Source organism: Sordaria macrospora, chromosome 6 (genome assembly GCF_033870435.1).
Source record: "Sordaria macrospora chromosome 6, complete sequence".
Classification (NCBI taxonomy): Eukaryota; Fungi; Ascomycota; class Sordariomycetes; order Sordariales; family Sordariaceae; genus Sordaria; species Sordaria macrospora.
The window spans coordinates 364,836-392,606 of record NC_089376.1 but is presented as its reverse complement, the minus strand read 5'-3'; the positions used below and the strand labels follow the sequence as shown (position 1 = coordinate 392,606).

Genomic DNA, 27,771 nt, shown 5'->3' with positions numbered 1-27,771 from the left:
TATCATCATGAAAAGCAACTGAAAGCTTCCGTTGTTGGTCGTTAACAGTAACAGGAAAGCAATGGGCCAACTTAACGCGTACGCGGGGAGCCTTGCTACCCTACCCTACCTTGTGGTCTTTTCAAGGGTCCAGTCGAGGATTGCGGGAAACGTGGATGGTCTGAGATTCCACTTGGGAATGTTTGTTTGCCTAGGGATCCAGACTAGACCCTTTGGCTAAATGCCGGATGCAGGGTGCGATCTCTTGGTCCGGCCTCAGGGTCTTTGTCCCCGTCAGGGTCTTTGTTTCCGTCAGGGTGATGTTCAGGGGTGGTAATCCAAGGGAAGAGGAAGGGTCCAACACTAAGCATTCACCTACCTTGGAGGATGAAATACGATAGGATGGGAATACTTGCGCGAATGCCGAATGTCAAGAATTCTTCAGGAAAGGTTCCGTGCATGTTGATGTTGGGGCGACATACGAGCCCGAGTGTTCACGTGCAAAATGACAGATGAGCAACTTCAAGCGACGAAGCGCATTAAAGTAGTAACACGGACAGAGACATCAAGACTTCATATAATGTTGTGATGCCAAGTTCAATTGCTCCAGACAATGCTACCTCTCTCTACGAGCAGTGATACGAAAGTACAGCCCGACCGGACATGCCGCCGGTGACAATCTCAGTCCCAGATCGACCGTGAACCTTCAGTCCATTCAAAGGGAACCCATTCGACACCGACTTGCAACGCTTCTAGTGTAAGTGACAATAAGCCTCCGTAAACTCCTGTGACCCACTCCAAATATGCAAAGTGCCCCTTTAGACCCGTGGTATCATGTGGACAAGCAAAGAGAGACAGAGGAAAGACACTATTACCCACCCACCAAACCAAAAAAGAAAAGCCCGCAATGCACCGTTGAATGCTCATTAAGGGAAACGACTGTGCCGTACACCGAAACAGGGCACTTCATCTTGTGCGCCTGTCAAAGGTCACGGGTAAGGGACCGATCGCCAGGACCGGGGGATTATGGGTATCGAGTGTAATGCGGCCCATCACTATTCGTGATCATATAGCCAAAAGTATGCCCGTACATTCTGAGTCGGGATACAAGAAGGAAGACGATAAGTCGAGGATCTTTGATATTTGCCTGCCTTCGGTGTCGAATTAGGTGAAGGCGAGTGTAGGGGGGCCGAGGTCGGCGATGCAGTGTAACCGACAGTGTCTTGTACAATTTGTGTTGAGGCTCGAAACCATTGGATGGACTGTGATGTGCGCCGATCCTGTGTCGCACAAGATGTATTGTGCAGGCATGCGCCGTGGGACATCCGCTATGGCATTGTCGAGGTGTCTCAGCTATGCGCCGCAGTGATATCGACAGGGAACGACGAAAGTAGCACGTTGTTTAATGCTTGATGTCGCTAGTCTTCTTGGTGGTATGATGGCCATGAGCGACATGTGTATGATGGGCGGTATGGTGCTGGTTGTGATGATGATGCTGCGGTTGATGATGGTGATGATGCTGATGTTGATGATGATGGGCATCCATCCTGACACGGTCGCGCTGTCGGCCTCGAATTTCCTCTTCCTCCTCGTTACTGCTCAGTCGTCTGCGATCCTCCTCGTACCATGCGCTCAAAGGCTTGCCGCCAAACATGAGATCGTCGTCTTCGATAACGGTGACTACCATCCATGCATTGCTGCTTGCAAGCTCTACCTCGTCGACCGTTTGGTCTGGAACGTGGAGGTTAGGAACAAGCATGTAGGACTGGCCAACCCGGCCCGCCGGTGAGCCCTCTGGTGAAGACATGGTGTGTGATGTCTGTGGTTTATAGTAGGTTGATCGTGGTGTTTGTTCAATAGTTGTGGTGGTGGTTGTTCTGATGCTGACTCGTCCTCTGCTTGGGCACTGGTTTGCCGAAGGGCAGCTGTGCTTGTGAAGTTCTGTTGTTGTTGGTATTGGTTTTGGGGTTGAAGGTGAGGAAAAATCTGGTTTGGAGACCATATATGACTGGTATGTGTGTCGAACGCAGTAGGTCAAGGTTGTTGGGTATTTTGGAAAAAGTGAGCCCAAAAAGAAAAAGGGAGGAGGCCAAGCTAATATATCAAAGACAAACGGGTTTTCTTTTCAGGTATGTGGGTCTCGGTTGTTGGCTTGCCGTGGAGGTGACACACGAACCGGACATCAGTCTCTGGGGGTTCGGGTCCGTGTTGGTGTATCTCTCGTGTCCCTTTGATCCAAGTCGCCCCAACTCCGTATTCTGGTCCAATGTCTCAAGTTGCAAATCGACAAGTCCCCTTCCAAGATGGGAATGCGAAAGAAAGATGAGGCAAACTAAGAACAAACACGCGATCGGTCGAGATGGGCAGGATGACAGGCAAGATATAGCTGTTGGCGGCCTGCGGGATATGGGACAGGTGGCTGAGGAGCTGAGTGCTGAGGAGCTGAGTGCTGAGTGATATCTCTGACCCGTCGGTTGCGCTGAGGTACGTAGCGATTCGCAGCTGTGCAAAACGCGGGGCAGTGACCGGATGTGGTGCGAATATCGTAACCGTTCGGTCAGGTCGCGGTCAAGACGAGTGCCTGGTGAGTCGCGCGGGGTACCTGCTACTACGTCGAGAGCAGATGACAAGGAGAGCCCGGTCGGGTATCGTTGATTCTTGTTTTTCGTTTCCGGTATGATCGGACAGGAGTTGTGGGGCAGATCAGATCGAGGATCGATTTATTGTCGCGTGGGCGAAGAAGGTCGAAGTATTTTATAGAAATCCAAAAGCGATTTGTGGAGACAGACCGAGGCAGGTGCCGTAACCAAGTATCGATACTAATAGTAGCCGAGTGAAAATGTGGTGGGAGAAGATTCCGGGCAAATGGAGTACCTCCGTACTTTATATCTCCGTTCGGTTCCGTTTCCAATCTTGTCTTCCCCAGGCGAAAAAAGAAGGAACAGGAAAGAGCAGGCAAGAAACCCAGCGAAGAGAGGAAAAAAGGGTACAACTTCGATGACGTTTTGGGGGAAAGCGCTGCTCTTGGCCCCTTCCTTGCACACAGCGGTGTCGCTCCCAAATTCGGTACCAGATTGACCCCGCCAGGGCCCCGTCAGCGATGTGTTCGGCGACTGTTCGGCACCCCTGGGCCCGGTTTTAATGGGCTTCCAGCGCCACAACGCCCAAAAGTGGAAGTCGCGGCTCCCTTGTCGCAGTGGGGGATGTCCACTTTTGCGCCCCGGATTCGCAATCGCACCTTCTTCGCCTTGCAATCTCGTTCTCTCTCCAACTTTCGGGCAAAGACCCGAGCTGCCCGGTTTTAAACTTGTGCAGAGGGCAACCCTACTGTTTTGCTTTTTGAATTCCGGGTTCCGTTAAATCGCAACACTGAATGAAAATCAGGGTTCAACTTTTCAGGGTCTCGTAGCCGGACGGCAGACTTTTGTGTGTCGGGTCGGGGAGGAATGTCCGGTTGCAATGGTTGGTCGGCGTTGATGACGATTGCGACTGATCAGCGTTTCTTGGCCTGCGGTCCCCTTTTTGCTGCCTTTGCCTCGCAGACAAAACTCATGTATAAAGGGGAAGTGATATGTCGACGATGTGTCGAGAATGCTGACCGCAACTTGTGGAAAAGGCGAAATATGTTCTTCTGAGGTGACACGAAGGGTCGGGTTTCGCTGACTACAGCTGACAGTTATAGTACTCTGCGATTTGCACAAGAACGAGGACCGAAAGTTGGATCCACGAAGAGGACATACGTATCTGGTTCCTTGGGATCTTGACCACATGATACCTGATGGCTATCAGATCTCATCCACTCGTTTGCTTTTTCGACCTTCCAGATTGCAAACCAATATCCGGCTCTAGTGATAACCCTGCAAATAACAGGAACCTCCACAGAAACACCCCGTCAAGCATCTGAATTATCGTCATCTTGACCTTCCCCTTTTGCTTCGTGTCGTTTCAAGTTCTCGGGAGCCGCTCAAGCGAGTAACCGGTAGGGCTTGGCGGGGCTACTTGGTGACAACACCATGAGCACCACTATCAGTGAGTGTATTACACACAAAGCCAGTGCCTCCAAATGAAGACAAGATGTTTTCCTTGTTTCGACCCAACCGACCTCCGCTGTCGGCGTTGATTCTACAAGTGAGTTGGCCATAAGGCTCTGCACTTTGGGCATCGTAACTCCCGGACCGCATGCCACGACACTCACTCAGAACCAGCCGAGTATTAACACGGTTTGATATAGCCCAGTCCTGCTCAGTGTAAGTCAACTAAGGGGAGGCCAACACATTCCGCCACGGGACACCGAGTTCTGACAGGGCTGAGATATCTGCAAATCTTTTGACATTTTGGGACCCTTCGCGCGGCAAGTGTAGCGTGTAAGCTGACAAACTCCCCAGAGGTAACGGTGGACATAACGAGGGATAGATGACTTTTGCATTCGATTGCGTGTAACGTGAGAACCGTCTGCGCCTTGTTCGTGCCCATCCATTTTGCCCTCCTGTCCTCCAACAACCTAAACCTGTGATCCTATCACTTGCCAGTGATAAGTTAGAACCTACAAGCCGGACGGAAGGTCAATCACCCGTGACGATTCGATTGCGAAATTGGAGAGCAGCGGCCCCGAGATTCGTCCAAAGGTCCCGCCGGGTATTTTTGATCCCGTCTCAGTCCTTTGTCATTAGTAGGTACTCAGTGCTCATCGCCCATCGATGGCCATCATCCGTTGTTCATTGTTCCTGATGTGAAATTCTGAAGAGTTGGCTTCTGGAAGTCCCATCTTTGAACGCCGTTTTGGGATGCTGCACGGCCATCATGCCACTGGCACACTGCAATGATCGCCGTCAGCAGCCGTTTGGTCAACGCTGCTCTTCGGTTAGTAGAAGATGATAAGTCGCCTCTTACCATCTCGGCTTAATAACTCAAAAAGGCAGAGAAATATCGCAATTGCAACTATGATAAGACTGTGATGGGAAAAAAAGACACTCACATGCCCTCCCCAGACCCTGTCTCCTGTTCACTTGACCCCGGTTTCAGGGGTCAGAGCTCCAGATTGCGGGGGATGACCCACCACAGCCCATCCCCTTCTTTTGCTCTTCCCCAGTTCCTCAGTTTCTTCCATCTGTTCCACGAGATCGCCTTCCGTTCCTTTCCCCATTCTTCACTTCTTTAACTACATGCAAAGTCTTTCTTTTCTTCAGTTGCCTGTCGACTTTGCCTCTTCGCTACCGTGATGATGAAAACAAATTCGTCTCATAACAAGTCAGTGCACTACAGTATCCAAATCACCTCATCCGTGCGAACGAGGCCTCCCAAGTCCCAGCGGTTTTGTTAAACCTTTGATAGGCGATGGGTTCGGTGTCTTGTCCTCGTCCCCGGTGCTATCAAGGATTTGCAACCTAAATGTTTGAGAAACCAAGGTAGGTTTGGTTACTCTACCCTTCTTCTCTTTTTCTTCCAGCTTTGCCCTCTCCGCACTGAACCCTGAAAGTTGGAAATACTGTACCACAAACGTCCTTGACGACATTATCACCCTTTTCAAGACGGAGGCTCTAGTGAACCAGGAACTTCACATCTCTGGATACGTGATTAAATCTTCATCATAATCCTGATACATGGCACTTCCTTGGTTCTTTGGACCATCATGGATGTTGCCGTCGCTGCCGTCGAGTGTTGCTGTGATCTGATGGCTTCCGAATGTGGAGTGCCGCTCTCCCGGAAGCCAGACCCCGATGACGTCATGAGGCCCACACCCTAACCCTGGACCGGACTGAAGTGTGACCAGGAAACGGGAAGTCACTCATGCGAAATGACTTCGAGATATTTCTCGCCGCGAATCTGTAGAGTTCTGTGGGGATTCCCCACGATATTCTGTTTCGCTTTCATGCCATTCTCGTTTCAAACATCTTCGGAAAATATTGTTGCATGGCCCGGAAAATCCTTGTTAGTCGAATGGTTGTGTGGGTTTCCATCAGACTAGGGTTAAGGAAAAGTGTTGGTGATACCACAACATCCGAAATGGAAGGCACTACTGATAGAGACGATATTGGATGACGCCTTATTTAAATCAGGACGGCGCATTTGGCAGGAAATTGAAGCAAGATTGAAACCAATTTTTACAGTTTCCTTGCTGTGTGCAAGGTGTCCAAACTCGTACCAGAACACCAACTCGATGTATCACCATCAACATCGGCCACAGCGGCAGTCATGGACAGGCAGGCAACAGTAAGATTGCAGTACCCAGTATTAAATACTTCATTCTCTGGCTCAACGAACTTCCTTCTAGGCCACCCCTTGTCTTATCGTAAAGCCCTTCTGTCGGTTCTATCTTAGCCCAGCCACAATCGCTCAGCATGCCCAACAAGGAAACGCATCTCACACCACCGCCATCAGCTGAACCATCCAGAGTCCTGGAGAACGAGTAGCTGAACATCATGTAATTGCGCCACTAGCACCAAAAATGCATCGTCAGTACTCCATTTCGACCCAAGCCATGCTCAATACAGGAGGATCGATAAGGTTCTGGCCCGAAAGCTTAACCAAAAGCTTAATTACCAACCCATCCGAGGTGACAAGGCTCTGGCACCTCGCTTAGACATTTTCCCCGTGAGTCGGAGATGTCAAACCTCGGGATGACAGGAGGTGAAAGTTGAGAAAGGGGGCGTGAAAGGTTTAAGTGGTGAGTGGTTGCCGATGTTTTCTCATCAGAATTCACCACTCGACCCGTTCAGACTCTAACTCCTGAAATCACAAGCGGCAAAATGCCTTTCCGAAAACTCCTAAACTCGCTCACTCAAGAAATCCAATCTGGCCTCCAAGGTGCTGCTGGTGGAAGCAGTGGGAACGGCTATGGCTTCGGGGGATACGGTGGGTTTGGAGGTTACGGTGGCGGTGGGGGAGGAGGAAGCTGCCCTTTTGCGCCCTCTCCGTTCACCACCCCATCGCCATCTTCCATCCCCCAAGCGAATGTCCCTTTTCCACGCCAGCAACCCCAAGCAGGGTTCCAGGATTGGATCGGTCTCCCTGATCCTCGCTACGCTAACTTCAACGTTTGTCCATCTTGCTACAACTCCGTCGTCCGTCCCACTCCTTATGCTCGATCTTTCGTTACCAAGGGACCACCGCCGAATCACACCATACCGATAAGATGCGACATGTCACGGTTCTGGGTTAAGGTGGCCGGCATGGTGCTTTTGACGATGAACAATGCCGGTCAGTTGGGGGTCGATTTCCTGGCAAGAGTCGCTGCTCTTGCTGGCCCACCAGGACCGAATGGACAAGGAGGGCAGCCCCCATGCCCCAATGCTCAGCTCAGATCCGAAGCAGAGCAGCTTGTTGTGGTTGATACCGCAGAACATCCACAGAGAAGGACGTGGTACACTCTGTTCGATCCTCAGACCAGGGCGCATTTGCTTCCCAGGTGGCACATTTGCGGCAGCTGTGCCGTCAACATGATGACTTGCTGCCCTGCTGTCGCTGGAGGTTCACGCCCATTCAACTCCCACCTGGTCAAGGAGTGGCATGCGCACTGGCGCCCTCGAACACTACGATGATCCGGGAACAATGGCGATACTGCAGCAAATTGCCGGATGCGCAGTGACCTCGGGGTTCATGAGAAGGCCTGATATGAGTGCACTGCTGAACGGGTTGAGGGCTAATTTGCCGCCTCCAAGGGGACCAGGTGCCGGTACTTCAGCAGGAGTGCCAGGTGTATTCGGTGCTCCTCCTCTGCCTAGTGGTCTCTGCCCGAGGGATTATCCCTTTACATCACTTCGGTGCCATACCATGCTGGGCTTGTTCAACTTCACGGTTTGCGAGCAGTGTTACAAGGAGGTGATTGAGCCTGATGTCCGTCAGGGTGTCGAGCTGGCAAGGAGAGTGGATCAAACCCCTGCCGTCATGGGCGGTCCCGGGTTCACTTGTCAGTTGTACTCTGATCAAATGAGGAGGGTTTGGAAGGAGGCAGTGAGTATGGGAGAGCCGATGGGCTTAGAGCACTTGGGGGCCAAGGTGAGTTGTTCTACACCACATCCTGGGTGTTATAACGATGGCATCAACTGATTTAGTGCTCGACCAGGTAACCGAAAGAAAGGCCAAAGAGCGAGAGCTTCAGATGAAGACGGCCCAGCTCCAACAGCAAGCCGTCTCCCTATGCATAGAAGCTCAAACTAAGGAACACATGGCTGCTAATGTCATGCGAATGCCACGCGAGTGTCCATGAATGCCACGCGAGTGTCCATGAATGCCGCTAGTACCAACATTATGCTGGCTGGAATAGGTGCCGGTAGGAGAATTGATGCGAATACCATTGAGGTTCCTAGTTGACAGGTAAGCTCTTTTTTCAGGCATTTTCTCGATGCCTTCGTGCTAACGATATGGAATACTAGGCCGACTTGGGTCAAACAACGTGGCTTAACAATCAGGCGGCTACATTGAAGGTGCAAGCTGATCAAGCGGAGGACCAGACTCGGATGGCGCAGGAGGAGTGGAGGAGGTTTTGGGAGTAAGGAGTTGTGGTACTACATGGCTCCTCCTTAAGGAATGAGTGAACTATTCGCGTCTCACTGTCTACACCATTTGCGAGGTCATCTTGGGGAGGGAAAATGAGGCGAATCTGTGAGAGAGTGGTTGTGGGTAAAGAAGTGTTTCGAACACCGTCACAATATCAATCTGGCGGTTGTGACTTCCAGCTGGTGATGCGATCATCGAAAATTATTGCAGTTCGACGGGAAGTGACGACGTTGTTGACAAGGAGCGTGGGCAAAGTGGAAATTGAAGTGCCAGCGCGACTCTGGGGACGGGAAGCCGCGTGTTGGCACTTGCCCTGCATTGTTCCCTGCCGTATCTAGGATGGGATCTTTATCCGAATTCGTGTTTGCCAAAAATCCTTGAGTTTGTGACAAGAACGTGATTTCCGCGAAGTGGAAAGCAAATGATTCGATTAATGACCGGGAGAAAAAGAAATAAAAAGAGAGATCGGACAAGGGAAAGAACCTGTCACACGGACATTGCCCACACTCCTGGGTTTGAAGTTCAATAGAGCCTCAATGCTTGACATCAACCCAACCTCGCCATACAATGCCAGCCTTGCCTCGGCCAGTGTCACATGGACATTCGCCGGTGACTTTCATCAGTCAAACTGCCGACCGGAATTACCGACAGAATGCCACACGGACATTCGCCGGCGACTTTCATCAATTAAACCACCGACCGGAATTACCGACGGGCAACTGGACGAAGGCTGGCATTCAGAAGATCTACTTGTAGGCAGATGAACTAGATAGACTTGCACCGATGCCTGGCACACAGGGCTCGGTACGTACCAACCTTCTTTGGTATAAGAAGGGCTTGAGGCCCGACCTTCTCATGGAGGTTGAAAGGATCAACAAGGCCTTCGAGACCAAAGTAGTTTATTAGCTGAATTGAACTACTGTTCCAAGCCCAGAACACTGCCCTTGTCACAGAACCTCTATTCAATGGTACGGTGCGGCAAAATAATAAGTGAAAACGAACTGATGGTCCTTCCGACCGGGATGGTACTGTCTGTGGACATCTAACCATTTACTTGCCGTCCTACGCATGTCCCGCCTTTCGGACAAATAGTGTCACGATCAATAAAGATAGTTCAATGATGGTTCGAGTTTCGGGCTTTCGGCAAATAAATATTTTCATTGACCGTAAGAATAACTTTGCTAGGATCGTCAATCGAAGAAACAAAATTCAAGTCAAAATATCAACCAGAGAGGAAGAAAACTTTGAAGTGATGCGTGAAGTCCGAGTATCCCGCGGGATCAATCAAGATATAACAAAAAAATTCTAAAATGATTGATTGTCTCTCCCGCCGGGAATTGAACCCGGGTCTCGAGCGAATCGAACTGAATGATGTTCAAGCTTGACAAGCTCACATACTGACCACTATACTACGGAAGATGTACAACTGTTAAATCAGCTGTCGTAGCTGGATGTCGATAGAAGCCCGTTGTTGTCTGGCTTATATACTCACTCACTGCTCCTTTTCAAAATCAGTGCACTGGAAAAGAAAAAAAACAATTTTTCCTGTCGTTAAGTGCTTGAACGATCACTTGTACACCACCTGTGTAAACGTTGTTGAAATGGCGCGAAAATTGTTTCAAGATGCTCCACGGCGAGATTCATGCTTGCATGCCCGGCTTGCGTTGTGGTTCAGGGTTCTGCGCCTGCCTACCTCTACCAGTACCTATGCGGGTGCGAACTACGAATTCGTCCCCGCGTCCCGATCACAACCGTTGTGTTATCTTGCTTGCGTTTCTGGTCTTGGCTCATAGCCGGGTGGACGACGTGCCGACGACGGACTCCATATTACTGCAATGCGGGCGCGCGGCACAGAAGTGAGAAGACGAACCACTTCCATTACTACCTATCTTAACTTTAATTCAACTTGTCCAGGGGCACTCACTCTATCTCTACTCCTCCAGGACTCCAGGTTTCTTCCCATAACAACACAGCCGGAACTTTCATTATTATCTTCCATTGTTATCATTCCATCTCCTGCATAATTTTTCATCTTCTCGACCGACGATCTGACTGGTACACTTGTGACTCCAGTCGGGAGTCACGAGTCCTATTATTCCGCTCCAGATATACTTTTCCGTTTCCTTACGCCATTATTAAATATACCGAAAACCGCCCTTCCTCTCCCTCGCACACAAACACACACACACACACACACACACACACATCTTCCTCCTACAACAAAAAGTCTTAGCGCCAAGCGTTAGTGTTAACTCTTGGTTGCCCGCAAAATCCCTAACACCACCTAAATCGCCGTTTTCACGGTCGATATCCCAACATCCACAACACCAAAATGTCTACACCTTCGCCCTCTGGGGCCCCCAAACCACCGCCGCCGGCTATAATACCGGTTACTCCTTTGCCGGACATCCTTTGTGTCCCGCCCCCGCCCTCCACGATGGCGCAGTCGGCCAAAAGAGCCCGGACTGCGGGCGAGGAAGCCCGTTTTGCCCACGCCACCACCGCCACCCCTAATGCTTCTGGTTCCATTACAACCTTCGCTGAGACCCTCGTATCTGAAGCTCTTGCTAAAGCGGAGGTCTACCGCTCTTTCGCCGCCTACCTCGACACCGAACTCCCCCGTTTCTCCGCCGTCTCCCCAGCCCACGCCCGCGAAGCCGAATACCTCGCACAAACCATCACGGCCACCCTGCAGAAAAGTTCTGCCTCACCTCCCTCGCCTACCCCGGATCCAAGAATGACGCTGTCCGCCAAACCCTCCTCGACCACAAAGATGAGATTACCGCCCGTTTTGGCTGCGTCCAAGTCGAGGTGCCCAAGAAATGGGTCACCTACACTGTCCAGAATGTGCCCATGACGATGCGACTCGGTATGGTCCTTGTCGACACCGCCATTAAGGACGAGGTCCTCGTCCAAACCGGCCAAGAGCCTGTCGCCCTCCGTCCCTCCCAGTACCACCCTGGCGAGGCCTATGCAACCTGGCTTATCTCCTTTGAAAGGCCTGTCTCTCTTTTCCGTCTTTTCGACGTCAGCAACATTAGCCGCCTCGTCCAGAAACGCGGCCCACTGGACCAATGCACAAAATGCTTTGAGTGGCATGGCCGTAGAAGGTGCGCTCGCGCTGCTAAATGACCGGCGGCGTTGTTTTGGAGGCCCCAAGGAGCGAAGGCGTAGACATTTTGTAGTTGTGGTTGTTGGGATATCGACCGTGAAAACGGCGATTTGGATGGTGTTAAGGGGTTTGCGGGCAACCAGGTGTTAATACTAACACTTGCCACTAAGACTTTTTGTTGTAGGAGGAAGATGGATTGGACATCGCACCGTTGATAAAGTGCAAGATGCGTTCTTAGACGAGAAAGGAGTGAGCAGAATGTGCGTGCCAACGTATATTCGCCATCAAAACCAGGCCTCACGACTTGCCATCGTGAAGTGCCCAACACGCAGTCGCAGCCCAACTCCATGATGTGCTGCCGCACGTTTTCCTTGAAACGGGATTTAACCCCGCGCTGTGCCGCCAATTATCTTGAGAAAGGCTGTCAGACGAACGCCTCAACATGGTTAGCTCAACTATAAAACCACATAATTGGCCAGTACACTTGCATGAGAATGAGCCATAGGCGGAAGTAGACGTTACAATAGCAACAATCTCACTCTCCTCCCCCCGCAAAGCCTCTTCCCATCTCCTTACACGGTGAACTAGCCTGTCCAAGTCCACCGTAACCCTCTTGGAGACCGACTGATTCACAACGACGTTCATTCCATCGGTGAATATTCTAACATTATCCTACTAAAGAGAAGGCAGTCACAGCAGCCCATGGATGCATCATCAAGTCAACCGCCTCAGAGCCTCACCCGTCCCAACGCGCGCAGCGACTTCGAAGTTGCGATAATATGCGCGCTCCATCTCGAATTCGACGCCGTATGCCTCCTTATCGATCAACTATGGGACGAAGACGGCGATCAGTATGGCAAAGTTGATGGAGACCCAAACGTATACACGACAGGCCGGATGGGGAAGTGTAATGTCGTCCTTGTCCTTCTGCCCAACATGGGAAAGGCAAGCGCCGCCAGCGCAGCTGCAAGTCTTCGATCGAGCTATCCGCGGGTATCGCTGGCCTTTTTGGTCGGCATTTGCGGGGCGGTCCCATTTGCAGGACCGGAAAGGGACCCTGTTGTCCTCGGCGACGTGATCATAAGCAACTGCGTGGTCCAGTATGACCTTGGAAGAGCGCTTCCGGATCGCTTCGATCGCAAAGACACCGCCCATGACAGTCTTGGAAGGCCAAACAAGATCATTCGCAATATCCTGCTCAAGCTTGGTACGAACATCGACTGCGAACATATCGAGAAACGGGCGGGTGACTTCCTCAAAGCTCTTCAGACAAAGAGCGAAGAAAAAGCCAAACGGAAGCGAAGAGGCAAGCATACCAGCTACAAGTACCCAGGAGCAGCCAACGACCTCCTATTCCCTGCTTGGTACCGACACAAGCATGCTCCTGATTCTGGGTGCAGAACATGCGAAAATTGTCATGGCAACGCAGATCCCGCCTGCGATGAGTCTCTTAGGTTGTCATGCAAAGAGCTTGAATGTGATACGAGCTGCGTGATACGGAGGGAGCACTTAGAGTCAGCTTCAAACGACCCCAGTGCCGACTCAGATTCCGAGGGTGTCTTCTTCTTCATTGGTGCGGTTGGATCTGGAGACAGCGTTATTCGGTCTGGCGAGCACCGTGATCAGATCGCCAAGCAGGCCAAGGTTATTGCTTTCGAGATGGAGGGAGCAGGCGTATGGGACGAGGTGCCATGCATCGTGATTAAAGGCGTGTGTGACTATGCTGACAGCCACAAAACCAAAGAATGGCAGAGTTATGCTGCGGCAACCGCGGCGTCAGTAGCGAAGGCGGTCATGGAGAGATATGTCGCTTCTGCTAGGGTTTATGACTCTTCGCAATCTTTGAATGCAGGGCCGGGCGGTGGCCAGATCAATCAGTCGGCTGGAGGAGTAACCCTCACACCAGGAATGGGTCAATTTCCATCCGCGTCTTTTGGACCGCTTAACCAGGGTTTCCAAGTGGGACAGAGCTATGCACCGATCAACGCGGAATTTCACCTGCCACCGGGTAAGATTAGCACTGCTTGCGCCGAGGAACACCCCGCTGACAATTTTAGAGCGATTGGAAACGCCGCCGCCGCCGTTCGCGACCATTCCTTTCTCCCGCGACCCTGATTTTGTCAACCGTGGAGACATTCTCGACCAGATCGACCAACGATGTTCGGAGCCGGCCGGCCGTGTGGCCCTCGTGGGCCTCGGTGGTGTGGGCAAGTCGCAACTGGCTATCGAATACGCGTACCGAACAGCAGCAAAGGAGCCTGACAGATGGGTGTTCTGGGTCCATGCCGGCACACAAGCACGCGTCGAGGAAGGGTTCAAGGCAATCGCTGATGCCGTGAAGCTACCAGGCCGGAAGCAGCCGAAGGCCGATGTACCGCAGCTTGTGTATAGCTGGCTGTCGAACGAGCGAGACCGCCGATGGATCGTAATCCTCGACAGTGCCGATGACGTCGACGTATTCTTCGGCGCTGGCAGTAACCCTGAACGACGTCCGCTAGCTGACTATCTTCCGCAGAGCCCAAATGGGTCTCTTCTCGTCACAACACGCAATAAAAATCTAGCTTGTAGGCTAGTAGGGGGGTACAAGAATACAATCGAGATCGGGCCAATGGCGGAGGGTGATGCTCTGTTGCTGCTGGAAAGGAAATTAAGCTTGCTCTCGGACAAGGATTCGGCAGAGGAGCTTGTACGGGCGCTGGAATACGTTCCACTAGCTATCAGCCAGGCGGCGGCCTATATTCAGAGAATGTCGCCACGGAGCTCGGTCAAAAAGTATTTGGCCGAGTTCCACAAGGGCGAAAGCAAGAGAGCCCGGCTTCTAAGTCATGACGCGGGCGAGTTTCGGCGAGAGGGAGGGGCTTCAAGTGCGATCCTTACCACCTGGCGGATATCCTTTGAACATATCCGCTCTAAGAGAGCTTCGGCGGCAGATCTTCTCTCCCTGATGAGCTTCTTCGACCGACAGGGCATTCCAGAGTCGTTGCTAAGGCCGCCTCACATGGACGAAGCAATACAGGAGAGAGGGTCCGACGTACAGCATGATTTGGGATCCAACAGTAGCGATGACGACAGAGAGAACGACGAGACGGACAGCGGATTCGAAGACAATATAGCAATGCTAACAGACTTTTGTCTCGTGACTGTAAGCGAAAGCGGAGAGACGTTCGAGATGCACGGCCTCGTACAGCTGTCGACGAGGACGTGGCTGAAGGCTTGTGGGAGGGAGGAGGAATTCAAGCATCAGTTTGTGTCACGGATAGCCGCGCTATTCCCACCCGGAGGCTACAGTAACTGGGCGACGTGTCAGCGTCTCTTTCCACACGTTGAGAAGGCCGTAGACTACCGACCAGTGGAGAGCAAATTGGAGGAGGCATGGGCAACGCTGTTATATAATGGTGGGTGGTATGCAGAATTGCAGGGTAGGTATGAAGTGGCAGAGAAAATGGCTCATAAATCGATGAGAAGCCGCAAGGAAATACTGGGGAGAGAAGATGAGCGAGCATTAGCTAGTACGTCGCTATATGCAGAAGTGCTTCGGGATAAAGGACTATGGAAGGAGGCCGAGACGCTGGAGGTGCAGGTGATGGAGACTCGCAAGGCGAAGCTCGGGGCCGATCATCCCTCGACGCTGACGAGCATGGCCAACCTGGCGTCGACGTACAGGAACCAAGGCCGGTGGGAGGAGGCCGAGAAGCTGGAGGTGCAGGTGATGGAGACTCGCAAGGCGAAGCTCGGGGCCGATCATCCCGACACGCTGACGAGCATGGCCAACCTGGCGTCGACGTTTTGGAACCAAGGCCGGTGGGAGGAGGCCGAGAAGCTGTTTGTGCAGGTAATGGAGACTCGCAAGGCGAAGCTCGGGGCCAATCATCCCGACACGCTGACGAGCATGGCCAACCTGGCGTCGACGTACAGCAACCAAGGCCGGTGGGAGGAGGCCGAGAAGCTGGAGGTGCAGGTAATGGAGACTCGCAAGGCGAAGCTCGGGGCCAATCATCCCGACACGCTGACGAGCATGGCTAACCTGGCGTCGACACTTTGGAACCAAGGCCGGTGGGAGGAGGCCGAGAAGCTGTTTGTGCAGGTGATGGAGATGAGCAAGGCGAAGCTCGGGGCCGATCATCCCTCGACGCTGACGAGCATGGCCAACCTGGCGTCGACGTACAGGAACCAAGGGCGGTGGGAGGAGGCCGAGAAGCTGTTTGTGCAGGTGATGGAGACGAGCAAGGCGAAGCTCGGGGCCGATCATCCCGACACGCTGACGAGCATGGCCAACCTGGCGTCGACGTACAGGAACCAAGGCCGGTGGGAGGAGGCCGAGAAGCTGGAGGTGCAGGTGATGGAGACTCGCAAGGCGAAGCTCGGGGCCGATCATCCCTCGACGCTGACGAGCATGGCCAACCTGGCGTCGACGTACAGGAACCAAGGCCGGTGGGAGGAGGCCGAGAAGCTGTTTGTGCAGGTGATGGAGACGAGCAAGGCGAAGCTCGGGGCCGATCATCCCTCGACGCTGACGAGCATGGGCAATCTGGCGTCGACGTACAGCAACCAAGGCCGGTGGGAGGAGGCCGAGAAGCTGGAGGTGCAGGTGATGGAGACTCGCAAGGCGAAGCTCGGGGCCGATCATCCCTCGACGCTGACGAGCATGGCCAACCTGGCGTCGACATACAGCAACCAAGGCCGGTGGGAGGAGGCCGAGAAGCTGTTTGTGCAGGTGATGGAGACGAGCAAGGCGAAGCTCGGGGCCGATCATCCCTCGACGCTGACGAGCATGGCTAACCTGGCGTCGACACTTTGGAACCAAGGCCGGTGGGAGGAGGCCGAGAAGCTGGACGTGCAGGTGATGGAGACTCGCAAGGCGAAGCTCGGGGCCGATCATCCCGACACGCTGACGAGCATGGCCAACCTGGCGTCGACGCTTTGGAACCAAGGCCGGTGGGAGGAGGCCGAGAAGCTGTTTGTGCAGGTGATGGAGATGAGCAAGGCGAAGCTCGGGGCCGATCATCCCTCGACGCTGAACAGCATGGCCAGCCTTTCTTTCACGTGGAATAGTCAAGGTCGACATGAAGATGCCCTAGCATTGATGCAAGACTGTGTTGAGGCTCGGCAGCGAGTCCTTGGGCCTGAGCATCCTGACACGTTGTCGTCCTTGGCTAGTGTGTCGGAATGGAGTAGTTAGGCTCATCTTAATTCTTCTTGATGTATTCAGTACTCATTTACTTGTTAATTTAGTTCTCCTGAGCAGGGGTGATTTGGAGCTCTCATTGGCTTCAAACTGATCTTCGTTTGCAGTGACAGACAACTTTCTTCCCCTGCGTTCAACCTTCTGTCTTCCTGTGATATCCTCTTCCTTCCTCTACATCTTCCTCCTACAACATCTGGTGGGCGTCCGCTGGGTTCCTGGCCACCAGGGCATCACGGGCAACAAGATTGCTGACGAGCTCGCTAAGGCGGGCGCCGAAGGAGGAGAGGTACCCGATGAAGGCTTGGCTACCCTTGCGCACTCAAGGCGGCTTGCTAAGAGGGAGGCGTGTACGGATTTCAAGGCATGGTGGGCCACCAACAAGCCAGACTCTTACGCAGACTACCGGCTGAGGGCTTCTATCAAGCCTAACGAAGAATTAAAAGAGTTGGATAGACGGTCTTTACACCACGTCCTCGCGGCCAGGTCTGGCCATGGTGATTTCAAGGACTACCACGAGCGTTTCGAGCATGAGGACGCCCTGCTAACATGCTATTGTGGCAGCTGGAAGACCCCCTTTCACCCTTTCTACTGCAGGAAGGCATATGCAGTTTCCCCCGTCACGGGCGAAGCGGCTACGCGGGAGAATCTCTCCCTTGCTATTGGAATTTACTGGCAGCGCTTCATCACTAGGATCCAGACCTCGCACTTCTTTTCATGGACTTGCACGAGAAAGGCCTGGCGACAGACACTCTGGCAACAGCACACTGACGGCGGTGGCGCCGCTGACAACCTTACGGGGTTTTTACAGAGTAAAGGGGTGGAGGTTGGCCATGACCACGACATTGAGAGGGTTACGGTGGACTTGGACAGGCTAGTTCACCGTGCAAGGAGACGGGAGGAGGCCTTGCGGGAGGAGGAGAGCGGGAGCGAGAGCTGTCACGGCGACGCATTTCACCACTACGCTATAACGTTCCGTGTTTCCGCAAAAGAATCCTATTGTCGTTGAATATGTAAGGGAAAGGTTAACGCCGTATAATGTATGGATAATCTAGCTGCTGTGAGCGGTATGACGAAAACGTTCTTAAAGGTCTGACGGGGTCTAGATACGGTAGGTACCTATGTTTGCCGGGTTTGTGTGTAGGTTGATGATTTTGTGGAGAAACCTTTGCTGCTGGTACCTGGACGAGCTGGACAAGGGCGAAGATGAGCGGGGAGAAAGGACCAGCGGTGGAGCAATACATTTATTGTCCCAAGCTGGAGGAGTCAAAGGTAGTTTTGCGGATTACGATTACTAGACTGACAACTACCTCTAGTCTAGGAACTCGAATGTCAAAAAAGTTCTTATATGTAAGCCTAACTAAGCCGCCATCACATCACCCAGTTTAATCGACTGACACATTATCTTCCTGCTCTCTCCAATTCCCATTGCCCCCGCTCTGTCCCAATTTACCTATCCATCCGTTTCTACCCGCATACCTCCATTGTCCGTATCCAAAGACTATGGCTACCTCCCTACCTGACTCTAGTAGTCCCATTCATACTCATAAACCTTGTTCGTCTCCACCCACAAAACAACCTTCTTCTTCCCCTCATGATTGGGGTCATACTTGACCAGAACCTTTCCGTTCGCTTTTGTGTTGAGCAAGCGGCTTTTACTCGAAAGGCGACCATACGTGACCTCCTGCCATCTCGACCTTCCCCCTTCGGTGTTCGGGTCCAACAAGCTGATGATTCCTCCCACCGTGTTCCTGATGCACGCCCACTTCTGCTCATAGTCACCCATCAGATCGTTTCTGTAAGCTTTGTTAGGACGCACCAGAAACGCTCTGATGTTGTCGGACTCTTGGTTTCCAATCTTGCTCGCGTCCAGCTTGTGCTGTTCGACTCTTGTGCGCAGATTTTTGCCGTTCTTGATGGGGTCTATGATGGTCCGCTCAAACACCTCATCGTCTGTCTCCTCATGCGTCAGGCGAAAGGCCTTGTCGGGGACGAATGCGATGTTCTCCCAGTAATGCGAGGCGTAGACACCGCGTTGGCTGATGATAACCATGGAGGTACATCCGCAGAGATGGCTCGTGCCCACGCTGATGGGATTCTTTGCATCAAAACGAGTGAAATTAGCCGTGTTCACGTCGGTGCCCTCGGGAACTTCCCATACCATTTGTGTTGCCTCTGGAATCTCATTGACCATGAAATCATTCTCTTCACCCGGGGCCGGTTCGGTAATTGTGCGCTCGGTCAGATGAAGAGCCGAGGCATTGTGAGCTTGGGCTTGGATGTAGTACCCTTCTCGCGCAGCAAGAGAGTCAGCTGCGGTAAAGACCACTGGGGGACCGCAAGAGTCACAGGTCCATTCGCCTTGCTCTGAGACCTCACATTCATCTTGCTTCTTCAAGGGACGGTGTGCTAGATGCTCGCGGAACTTGGGAGATTTTCTGAGTGATAAATGACTCTGGCTGCCGGCGTCATTTCCTGAAGCTCAGTTAGTACCAATCATGTTTTCCCCTTCGGGTGGCCGCCTTTCAAAACCTCGACATACCTGAGAAGGACAGAAGCGTACTGACGCCAATAAGGAACGCAATAAGCACCAAGATGCTCCGCGTAGCAGGAGGCACCGAGAATGTCTTCATTCTGTGGGCTCGTGTGCGTGAGCTGGCAGTGAGAAAGGCAGTGAGGGTAGAAGGCGCAAGAAGATAGATTGAATTGCCAAAAAAACAGTTGAAACAGGATACAATGATGAGTGTGGAGGATTATGCTCTCTCTGAGTTGAAAAATTGGGAAACGGTCGGGTATTTTATGCACCATCCATAAGAGATAGAGGAAGGAAACTGATCGCTTCACCCATCATAGCCGCTGTCATACTCAGGTCCCTCAACCTACTACTCCGATATAACATTTGTCTTGTCCTTCAGAAACTCGTAAATCTCCAGGAAGGGCTTGAACCTTTGACCCTCCTCCTTGGCCACATCTGCTGCCGTACGGCCCATGAACACTATGTCAGGATCGGCTCCCAACTCGATAAGTGCTTCCACAATGTCGCCTCTGTTGTGCCATGCGGCAAAGTGCAGCGGTGCCCTGTTTTTTGGGATCAATGTGGTTGATGTAGGCCCCAGCCCGGACCAGTTGCTTCACCATGTCCACGCATGCACGATCTGACCTACCAGCATTGGCATCGATGACCAAATGATTGATGTTGGGGGGCTCCAACGCCACGCCATGTTCCAAAAAGATACGAACGGCATCACCACCCTCCTCATCGACCACAGCCGTGAGGAGGGCGGAGGGGGCCCGATCATAAGCAAGATTGGGGTCTGCACCGTGGGCGAGGAACCAGCGCATAATTTTCTCATTGCCGACGGACAACCTGGTCCCAATGGTTTGTCAGTATCTTCTCGCCGTGCTGTAAAAGGCAAATGTAACGAATGCGGGGGCAGGGGAACACCCTACCGAAGTGCTGTACCATCCTCAAACTCAGTCGTGTTGATGTCAAAACCGTACTTGACAAAGAGCTCAAACATGGCTACATCGCCGCGGCTGACACTTCCCAAGAAGCTCATCCGGTCAACAATGGCGCCTTTGGAAAGCAGAATGTTGGCCACGGCAGGGCGGCCTCTCCATGCAGCTCTGGAAAGGCCCTTCTGCAGCTGGTCGTCCGATACGACTTCCTTTTCGAGTATTCGGGTAACCGCTTCGACATCTTCGGTTTCGCAAGCGGTAATGAAGTCGCTTTCTGCAGCCATTCTCATTGTGTTGTTGAAGCGGGAGAGTAACCGGCGTGGGTAGAGAAGGAAAGGAAGTGATGGTCAGGTAAGTAGGAGAGAGGTTGTATCGACACAGGCTGAGCTTCAAGCACGACGCTCAAAATAGGTGATCGCCTTGCGTGGCCCCAAGCGCTCAGGTGGTTGCGGTGGGAATGAATGCTACCTCAAGTTGGCGGGGGGAGTTGAGAAGTGTCGTCTCTTAACCACGCCAACCGGCCGACGATCATTGTTTATATCCTTGTTCCACACGGACAGACCTGCATGCTGTACCATGTGCCTTGTGAGGGCCGGGAACGCCAACGCCAAAGGCCGGGCCGGCGGCTGTTGCTACATTCGACAACCCAGAAGAAAAGATCGCGATCCCATTCGCCTTCCATGCGGTTTAGACCAACGTCCACCTGCATTAGATCCTTCCGTGGAACTTCTCGGTGGCGTCGACATCACGATCCATGGCGATCCCTAGGTTTCGGGTCCCTGAAACCGAGACGCAACCTCATCTCTCATGTTTCATGCAATGTGTTACGATCCAATCGTTGAGCCTCATGTATCTAGATAGAATTGACCAATCAGATAGGACCCGGGGTCCCGAGTTTACGGGACCACGGGACGGGGCTGAAGACCAGTATATAAGGCCTCCCGGCCCTCGTTATTATGGTTCTTCCGCAAGCAATAGTTTTCACAATCAACCAGTACCTTTTGGCTACTACTACCGTTGTCCTACATCCCAGCGATATACTCCTGTGCTTGTAACGGTTCGTCACACAATGCTGTTGTAGCCGAAGCCTTGACTGTCTCAATTCCATTTGGGGGCAGGGAGTTGGTGAATGATGTGCTGTATGTAGGTCTCCTTCCATCTGACCTCGCTGACGCCGCAGAACTTGCGTTACCCAGAAGATAGAACACCTTCTCATCACCAACATGAATGGCCATGAAGCAAAGATCAGCCGCGCTGGTATCTCAAAATAAAACCAACAATACAGATGAACCGTCATTGACTTCCACACACGGCACCAGACGCCAATTGTCCAAGATGACGCTTTGCCTGGCCCCCATCAGCCCCATCGTGATGTAAGCGTCTCGCCGGCAAGGCGTGAAGAATCAGGTCAACAACGTCACCCAACTCAGCTTCAGTGCCCATTGAAGATGTGAGGAGCCGTCGGTTTGGGGAGACATGATGAAGTATGGCGTCCGGCGACAGCATGAAGATATAAGAAGAGTGGCGTGTCCAGCCTAGAGGAAGTCTTAAAGCAGCTCAAGACAAACAACAGCAATCAAGCCAAACGTTATCGTCTCAACACCACACTCCACCAAACTTTCAGCTTCACGCATTGTTTCATCGTCTCCTCAATCCAACCTCTCGCTCTCAAAATGCGGTGGCTTGCTAGTCATGCCCTGTGCCACTCAGACTACCTCAATCCAGACCGTCACCACCATCCCCTGGCAGACCAGTCAACGGAAGGCCTGTGATCCCCACCGCCACCGCCCATCCCGAATGCCAAATGGACCAGCCGGGCATCCTGCCCTGGAACATCTTCTCAGGCTCTGAGTACAACGTCCACGGCCAGTTCTGCTCCGAAGTCGAGCGGCAACCCGCGTCTTCTCGCTCCTGGATTGTCGACACGAAGGGTAACCAGATCCCGCTGCTCAAGAAAGTCAAGGCCGCGAAGCCCGCCTCGTCCTTGGACCTGGACTCCTCGTCGTCGATTAACAAAAGAACACCACCCACCACCCCAGACACGTACAGGGACTACCGAGTTTCCCTACAGTGGAAACCTTCCAGCTCGTCGTCCTGTCCCATGAGGTGCGCCGATGCCTACCGCGCCATTGCCGACTCCCCCCTGTGGCTACACCGGCGGCGAGCAGAACGTCATGGCCCTTTCCGGCTCTCTCGATGTTGCCTGTGGCACCTACGCGTACAGCATCCTTCTTCCCGGTGGATCTCCTGATAGCGGCGGTACTCCCCTGGCTCTCCAGAATCAGCAATGCTACAGCGAGTCGCAGTGGCCGAAGCACGGTGACGTGAACGAGGTCTCAGTCAAGGAGGCGGCCAAGGCTGCATGCAACGGCAAGTATATTACCAGGATGCCGCAAAAGATGGGAAAGGACAGCGAGGCGTGGGAGGATGTGCACACTTGGAGACGATCTGGGATGCCATTGAAGATGAGGGTCGAGTGGAAAGAGGGGTGCGTGTTGGCTGCGGGTGGAGTGGCCGAACAGGAACCCAGGAGGCCGTTGGGGGAAAAAGGCGTAGACGGGAAGGATGGGTGTTATGAGTTGTTCTATAACAACTGGAGGAATTGTAAGTCTTTTTTCCGCTCCTGTCTCAACTTGCTGGCCGACAGCGCCCATTATCAATCATTTGCTGACCGACTGTTGATTGATATGGTATAGGCAACAACGGTGGTGTGGGCGGCTTCCGACAAGTGGGCTGCTTGGTGTATTCCTTTTCGCCGAAGTGAAGATTGAATGAAACCTTGTGGAGCGAAGGCGTGGTTGCTTCTCGTCAGATCGAAAAAGGTGACGATTGGATACAAAACTGAGCTTCTCAGCGTTGACAGAGCGGGAGTGGCTTTGTACGAGTCAAGCTAGATTTCTTTGACGATACGCAAGAGGGAGATGTGTTTTTTTGGCGATTTTTGTAAGATATTCCGCAAAACGCTTTCTTGACGAACTGTGAAGCGCCCCTCTTCGTGCGATGTGGTTGGGGTTTCGAAGGCGTTTGTAGGGATGTGGGGTGCAAACCAGACAGCAGCTCACTTCTGGCTAGCTTCTATCCGTGCTGGCACCAGCAGATGATGAGTCTTCTTTCTTCGTTTTCTTGGTGAATCATCTGCTCACGTCTGCTTTTCATAGGCATCGACGGTGGCGTGGGAAGCTCCTGACAAGTTGGTTGTCTGGTGTATTCCTTCTCGCAGCTTGGATAATGGAGCGCTTGGCCCATAGAGACGGGATGGTTGCTAGAGGTAGTTCTGCCAGACTACATCACGGTGATGCTTGGGTAGATAGAAGGAGTGATTTTGTTGAGGCTTGTGACGCGGAACACATTCGCTACTACCACCTCCATATGTTAGACTCGTCCAATAATTACAATCCGCGATGTTTCCAGGGTCCATTACTAACAGCTAGCCGCCCATGCCAGCCTGGCCAGGTAAAGAAAGGAGCATACAAGTGCTTCGTGCTTCGTGCTTCGTGCTTCGTGGACGGTGGACAGTGGACATCGTCCATGGAAGTTAGACCGGGCCAACATGCCGATATGCGTGTACAACCGGCGGGGTTGACGACAGATCCTGAAGCTTTGGAAGTAAAGCAAATACAAAGACAGAAAATGTTCAAAAAGTAAAAAGTCTTCGTGCAATAAATGCCCTGAGGGCCTGAGGAGACTTTTCCTCAACCGTGTCGGTAGCACATTTTTAGCACATTTTGAGAACATTTTGAGAACATTTTGAGAACATTTTGAGAACATTTTGAGAGGGATGTTGTTGAGCAAAGCCAGGTTGGGAAATGCTTGATTGTCCGTCGGGCCGTCGGGTTGGTTGAATGCAGAAAAAAGAAGACGGAGAGACGAGGTGCCAAGGGTAAAAGAAACTTGCAGAAAATAAGTAAACATCGGGATGAGATACACCTTCCAAACTTCTCAATCTCCACCAGTGCAACAAACACTAGCTTTCCCTTTTCCATCTTTTATTCGTGGTGCAATATGCAGTTGACAAGACACACTGCACGGAAAGCATGCGTCTCGCCGTTGCCCTGTTCTGACATACCGGGCGGCTGCTTGCATCCTGTCTACGCCGCTCCTGCATCGTTCCCTCACTTCCGCCTGCCTCGTCTACTCGGTCTGCCTCACCCGCATCCCTCACCGAAACCCAAACCCACACCAGGTTCATCGGAGGTGTCAACGGCTCTGCAAATATTGGTCTCTGGACTCTCTTTCAAGAATATCATATACGATCATGTTCTCATTAGGTATGTACATGAAGGCATTCAATCATAGGTAGGCAGATACTCCCACTCATCCTCATATGTACAACAACTCCATCACCCCATCGCTTACTGAGGCTTGGTAATGCCCTTGACCTTATAAAAGTCCTTCACCCACTCTCCCATCTGGGCAACCTCCTCCTCGGCAATCTTCTTGACGCCCTCATTGGCGCTCCAGTTGGGACCATAAAAGTCAGAGCAGTGAGTACCGCCCTCGATGACGCGGACCTGGTGATTCTTATTGCCCTTGAAGGGGCCACCGGGTCGGAACTTAGACGACAGGGTGGCGTCCCTCCAGGGGTCGAGCGAGCCGTTGGCCTGCATGATGCGTGTGCCGTTGGTGTGCTTCCAGCCGCCGGTCCACTTGTTGACGTCCTGGGCGCGCTTGCCCTGCTTGATGCCGTAGGAGACCTTAGAGCCTTTCTCGACAGGAAACCAGAGCGGGCACTGCTTGCGCCAGTAGTCGGCGTCGACGAGGCGGGACACAATGGAGGGGCGGCCGAGCGGCGCGCCGTCTTGCCACCACTCAAAGGGCTCGTTGCAGAGGAACCAGTTCCACTGGCGGTTGTAGGGGTTGCCGACCGACAGGTCGTGGAAGATGGGGTTGGAGGCGTTCTGGTTCTGGAAGCAGAGGACGTTGTCCGTGCCCTCGAATCCGGCGTAGCCGATAGACTCGCAGCTGCCGGGAAGAGACTCCTCGGTGAACCACTTGGCGTAGCCGTCCAGGGCCTTCTTAATGCCAACACCGAGAGGGCCAGGGACCTTGTTGGTCGAGTTGGGCCAGACGTTCTCGACGTAGTCGCAGAAGCGGTAGTAGGGAGTGTAACCGGTGGTCTTCTCCGAGTAGAACTGAGTGGATTGCCAGGTCCAGGGACCACTCTCAATCGCGCTGTAAATAGGTACATTAGCACATCAACCGGCTTGACAGACATATTGACAAGACATTGAACTTACGAAGCGAAATCCTGATCAGTCAAATCCTGCAGCTTGAACTTGGCCTTGAGGTCGTGCTTGGCCTTCTTAGTACCAAACAGCAAGATGGAATCGACATAGTCAATAACAGCGCTCAAGTCCTTGCTGCAGTTCTGGGGAGTCGCCTCCTGGACAGGGACGAAATAGGTCCAGAAATGTCCAACGGATTCGACCACACCACTAGTGCCATGGTACGCCCAGAAGGTTCCGGGGTACAGAGCCTCCAGCCAACCGGCCAAGGCGCCCGAGTAGGAACCACCGGTGAAGATCCAGGGAGCGTTGGCGGGCTTGCTACCATTGGTCTCGTCAAAAGGCAGCTCAATGTGCTCGGCAAAGTAGTTGATGTCCTTCAACGAATTTTCCAGCGTCAAATACTGCAGATTATTCACTGTCAACTGGTCGTAAGGGCTGGACTCGCCCCAGTACCTGTGCTCCATGATCACCACGGCGGCGCCAATGTCCTTGGCCATCCAGCCGGCCAGACGCTGGTCGGTGAGGTAAGACTTGTTGAAGCCATCGGCGGCCTGCTCGCCGGGGTTGACGAGGATGATGGGCGAGCCGGGGCCCTTCCAGTGCTGGAAGCCATACCAGAAGCGCTGCTTGAAGGTGCCGAGCTCGGGGGTGTCGTGGTCAATCAGCTGGTCGAAGGTGCCGTAGCCGGAAGTGCCCTCGACTTCGGCGCGCTTGTTGAGGGTTTCTATCTGGTCGTCGATGGGACCGATTTCCATGCCGACGGTCTTGAAGAAGGCGGCGTGGGCGGTGGAAGCAGCCGCCAGAAGAGCGGTGGCGGCGGAGAAAAACCTCATGTTGCCGGTTGCCTTGCCTCACTTGCGGGAAGCGAGAGGTGAGGGCAAGAACGGGTGGGAGGATGGGGGAGAGGGTGCAGAGAGGGTGAATGGGGGGTAGGCCGGCCCGGTTCATGATGAGACCAACGGCCTGTTTATATGCGAACCGGATCTTGCAGACTCAATCGCCAACATGGTTCAACATTGGCGCGCAAACATTTCCGTCCAGTGATGCATCATTTGTATCCACTTGGCACAACTTTAAATTCTCCGAAGATGGAAGGAGCTGTTCGGAACACGAGTTGTCGTTCCTGGTTGTGCCTTCTGGCTGCAGTTCGCCTTCCCGGCCGCCGTGCCCTGACGGCATTCTAGCGTACCGAACTTTTGTTCACTTTGGGTGCCATTGGTGGCCATGGATGTAACCGAACCGATGGGCCAATGAAGCCCTCTGCGGTTGATTTGTGAGCAATGAAAATTAAAGTGTCGTGGTGGTGTTCCGCGGGAAGATAAGAGCAAGGTTCACATCCACCTTCCGCATCTTGACGGTTGATTGCCCGGACTTGAGCCGGGGACTGTCATCGGAACCAGGGGGAGAGCGACCTGCCAAGTTGAATTAAGCATCCGGCCGGGGTCCCCCGCGACGATGGGGGAACCTTGCTGGCTTGCCTGCCCCTGCTGGTGTTCATCGTATTATTGATGTTGTTTTGTTTCCGTAGTATACATCCCCTTGACTACAAACCTTCTTTTAACGTTCTTCTCGAGCATCTCTCACGATACCTTCTCAAGCATTTTGACAAGACGTCAAAAAATGCAGTGCAACGAAACCGCATGGCTCGTCGTCCCTCCTGCAGCGGTACACGGCAGCGACGCCCCAAAGGTCAAAATCTTCCTTCCGTGCTGGGCGATGTGCTGGGCGATCTAGCAGGCAGACAGTGGACGGTATGGGCGGGGCCGTCAAAGGTCGCCAAGCGATTGGTCACCTCGCCTCGGCACTATTTTTCCCCAGTTACAACCTTCTCGATTGGGACTAGACTGCTTCGGTCTAGTTTTTGCCGTTTAGGCCGGCTGTTGATGCCGTTGAATTGCTTCGATATTTTGACGGCGACGATTTGCAATCGAAAAAAATATTGGAAGATAAACAGGAAGAAGCATTGATGAAGGCATCGGTTGTTGATTGCCATGGAGATGATATAGTGACCGCGACAAAGGCTGTTGGTTCGTCAAAGTTCAAACGGAGTTTTTGCGGAGCGGGCCGTTGGAGCGGGTCGTTGGTCCGCTGTAGCCAAGGGCCATCGATTCGAACGGGTGAAAGTCCTGAGAAAAACCACACAAGCTGACATTTATATTGCTGAGACTGAACAATGGAATGAACACAAAGACCAACGCAGAGGCGGCTCGTTGGGAGTTGGGATGGGACGGGATCAAATGACAGCGATAACGACAAAATGATATCGGGCATCGGCAGGTTGGATGACGGCAGATCACGAGGGGGGTTTTCCGCGA

General features: G+C 52.8%; 7 protein-coding genes and 1 non-coding gene across 8 annotated transcripts; 4 read left to right on the top strand and 4 right to left on the bottom strand.

Moving 5' to 3' along the window:
* Positions 1-572: 572 nt before the first annotated feature.
* SMAC4_09224 (uncharacterized protein) lies at positions 573-2,029 on the bottom strand. The gene has a single exon (XM_003345807.3). The coding sequence runs from the start codon at positions 1,979-1,981 to the stop codon at positions 1,382-1,384; it is 600 nt and encodes a 199-aa protein (XP_003345855.2). The 5' UTR covers positions 1,982-2,029; the 3' UTR covers positions 573-1,381.
* A 4,696-nt stretch (positions 2,030-6,725) lies between these two features.
* SMAC4_09223 (uncharacterized protein) lies at positions 6,726-8,882 on the top strand (the record flags this gene model as incomplete). The annotated part of the gene is made up of 4 exons (XM_066090918.1): positions 6,726-7,384; positions 7,479-7,974; positions 8,042-8,155; positions 8,352-8,882. 4 exons carry the CDS (start codon positions 6,726-6,728, stop codon positions 8,469-8,471), a joined length of 1,389 nt encoding a protein of 462 aa, XP_065947389.1. The 3' UTR covers positions 8,472-8,882.
* A 915-nt stretch (positions 8,883-9,797) lies between these two features.
* Positions 9,798-9,894, bottom strand: SMAC4_13904. The gene is made up of 2 exons: positions 9,858-9,894; positions 9,798-9,832 (listed from the first exon to the last, which is right to left on the bottom strand). It is a non-coding gene; the product is annotated as a tRNA-Asp (tRNA).
* A 790-nt stretch (positions 9,895-10,684) lies between these two features.
* Positions 10,685-11,332, top strand: SMAC4_13903 (uncharacterized protein; the record flags this gene model as incomplete). Its single annotated transcript, XM_066091689.1, has 1 exon — positions 10,685-11,332. The coding sequence occupies exon 1, from the start codon at positions 10,808-10,810 to the stop codon at positions 11,330-11,332; it is 525 nt and encodes a 174-aa protein (XP_065947388.1). The 5' UTR covers positions 10,685-10,807.
* Positions 11,333-12,289: 957 nt separating this feature from the next.
* Positions 12,290-16,766, top strand: SMAC4_13902 (uncharacterized protein; the record flags this gene model as incomplete). The annotated part of the gene is made up of 2 exons (XM_066091688.1): positions 12,290-13,595; positions 13,645-16,766. 2 exons carry the CDS (start codon positions 12,290-12,292, stop codon positions 16,764-16,766), a joined length of 4,428 nt encoding a protein of 1,475 aa, XP_065947387.1.
* Positions 16,767-18,294: 1,528 nt separating this feature from the next.
* SMAC4_09288 (uncharacterized protein) lies at positions 18,295-20,518 on the bottom strand (the record flags this gene model as incomplete). The annotated part of the gene is made up of 3 exons (XM_003343829.1): positions 18,295-19,250; positions 19,805-20,136; positions 20,220-20,518. The coding sequence occupies 3 exons, from the start codon at positions 20,516-20,518 to the stop codon at positions 18,295-18,297; spliced, it is 1,587 nt and encodes a 528-aa protein (XP_003343877.1).
* A 1,514-nt stretch (positions 20,519-22,032) lies between these two features.
* Positions 22,033-22,992, top strand: SMAC4_09287 (uncharacterized protein; the record flags this gene model as incomplete). Its single annotated transcript, XM_003343828.1, has 3 exons — positions 22,033-22,373; positions 22,453-22,832; positions 22,925-22,992. The coding sequence occupies 3 exons, from the start codon at positions 22,033-22,035 to the stop codon at positions 22,990-22,992; spliced, it is 789 nt and encodes a 262-aa protein (XP_003343876.1).
* A 1,523-nt stretch (positions 22,993-24,515) lies between these two features.
* Positions 24,516-26,289, bottom strand: SMAC4_09286 (uncharacterized protein; the record flags this gene model as incomplete). The annotated part of the gene is made up of 2 exons (XM_003343827.2): positions 24,516-25,400; positions 25,466-26,289. The coding sequence occupies 2 exons, from the start codon at positions 26,287-26,289 to the stop codon at positions 24,581-24,583; spliced, it is 1,644 nt and encodes a 547-aa protein (XP_003343875.1). The 3' UTR covers positions 24,516-24,580.
* Positions 26,290-27,771: the final 1,482 nt, after the last annotated feature.

Coding starts and splice junctions, on each gene's coding strand:
- SMAC4_09224 (XM_003345807.3), bottom strand. CDS start 1,981: ATGGTCTCCAAACCAGATTTTTCCTCACCTTCAACCCCAAAACCAATA.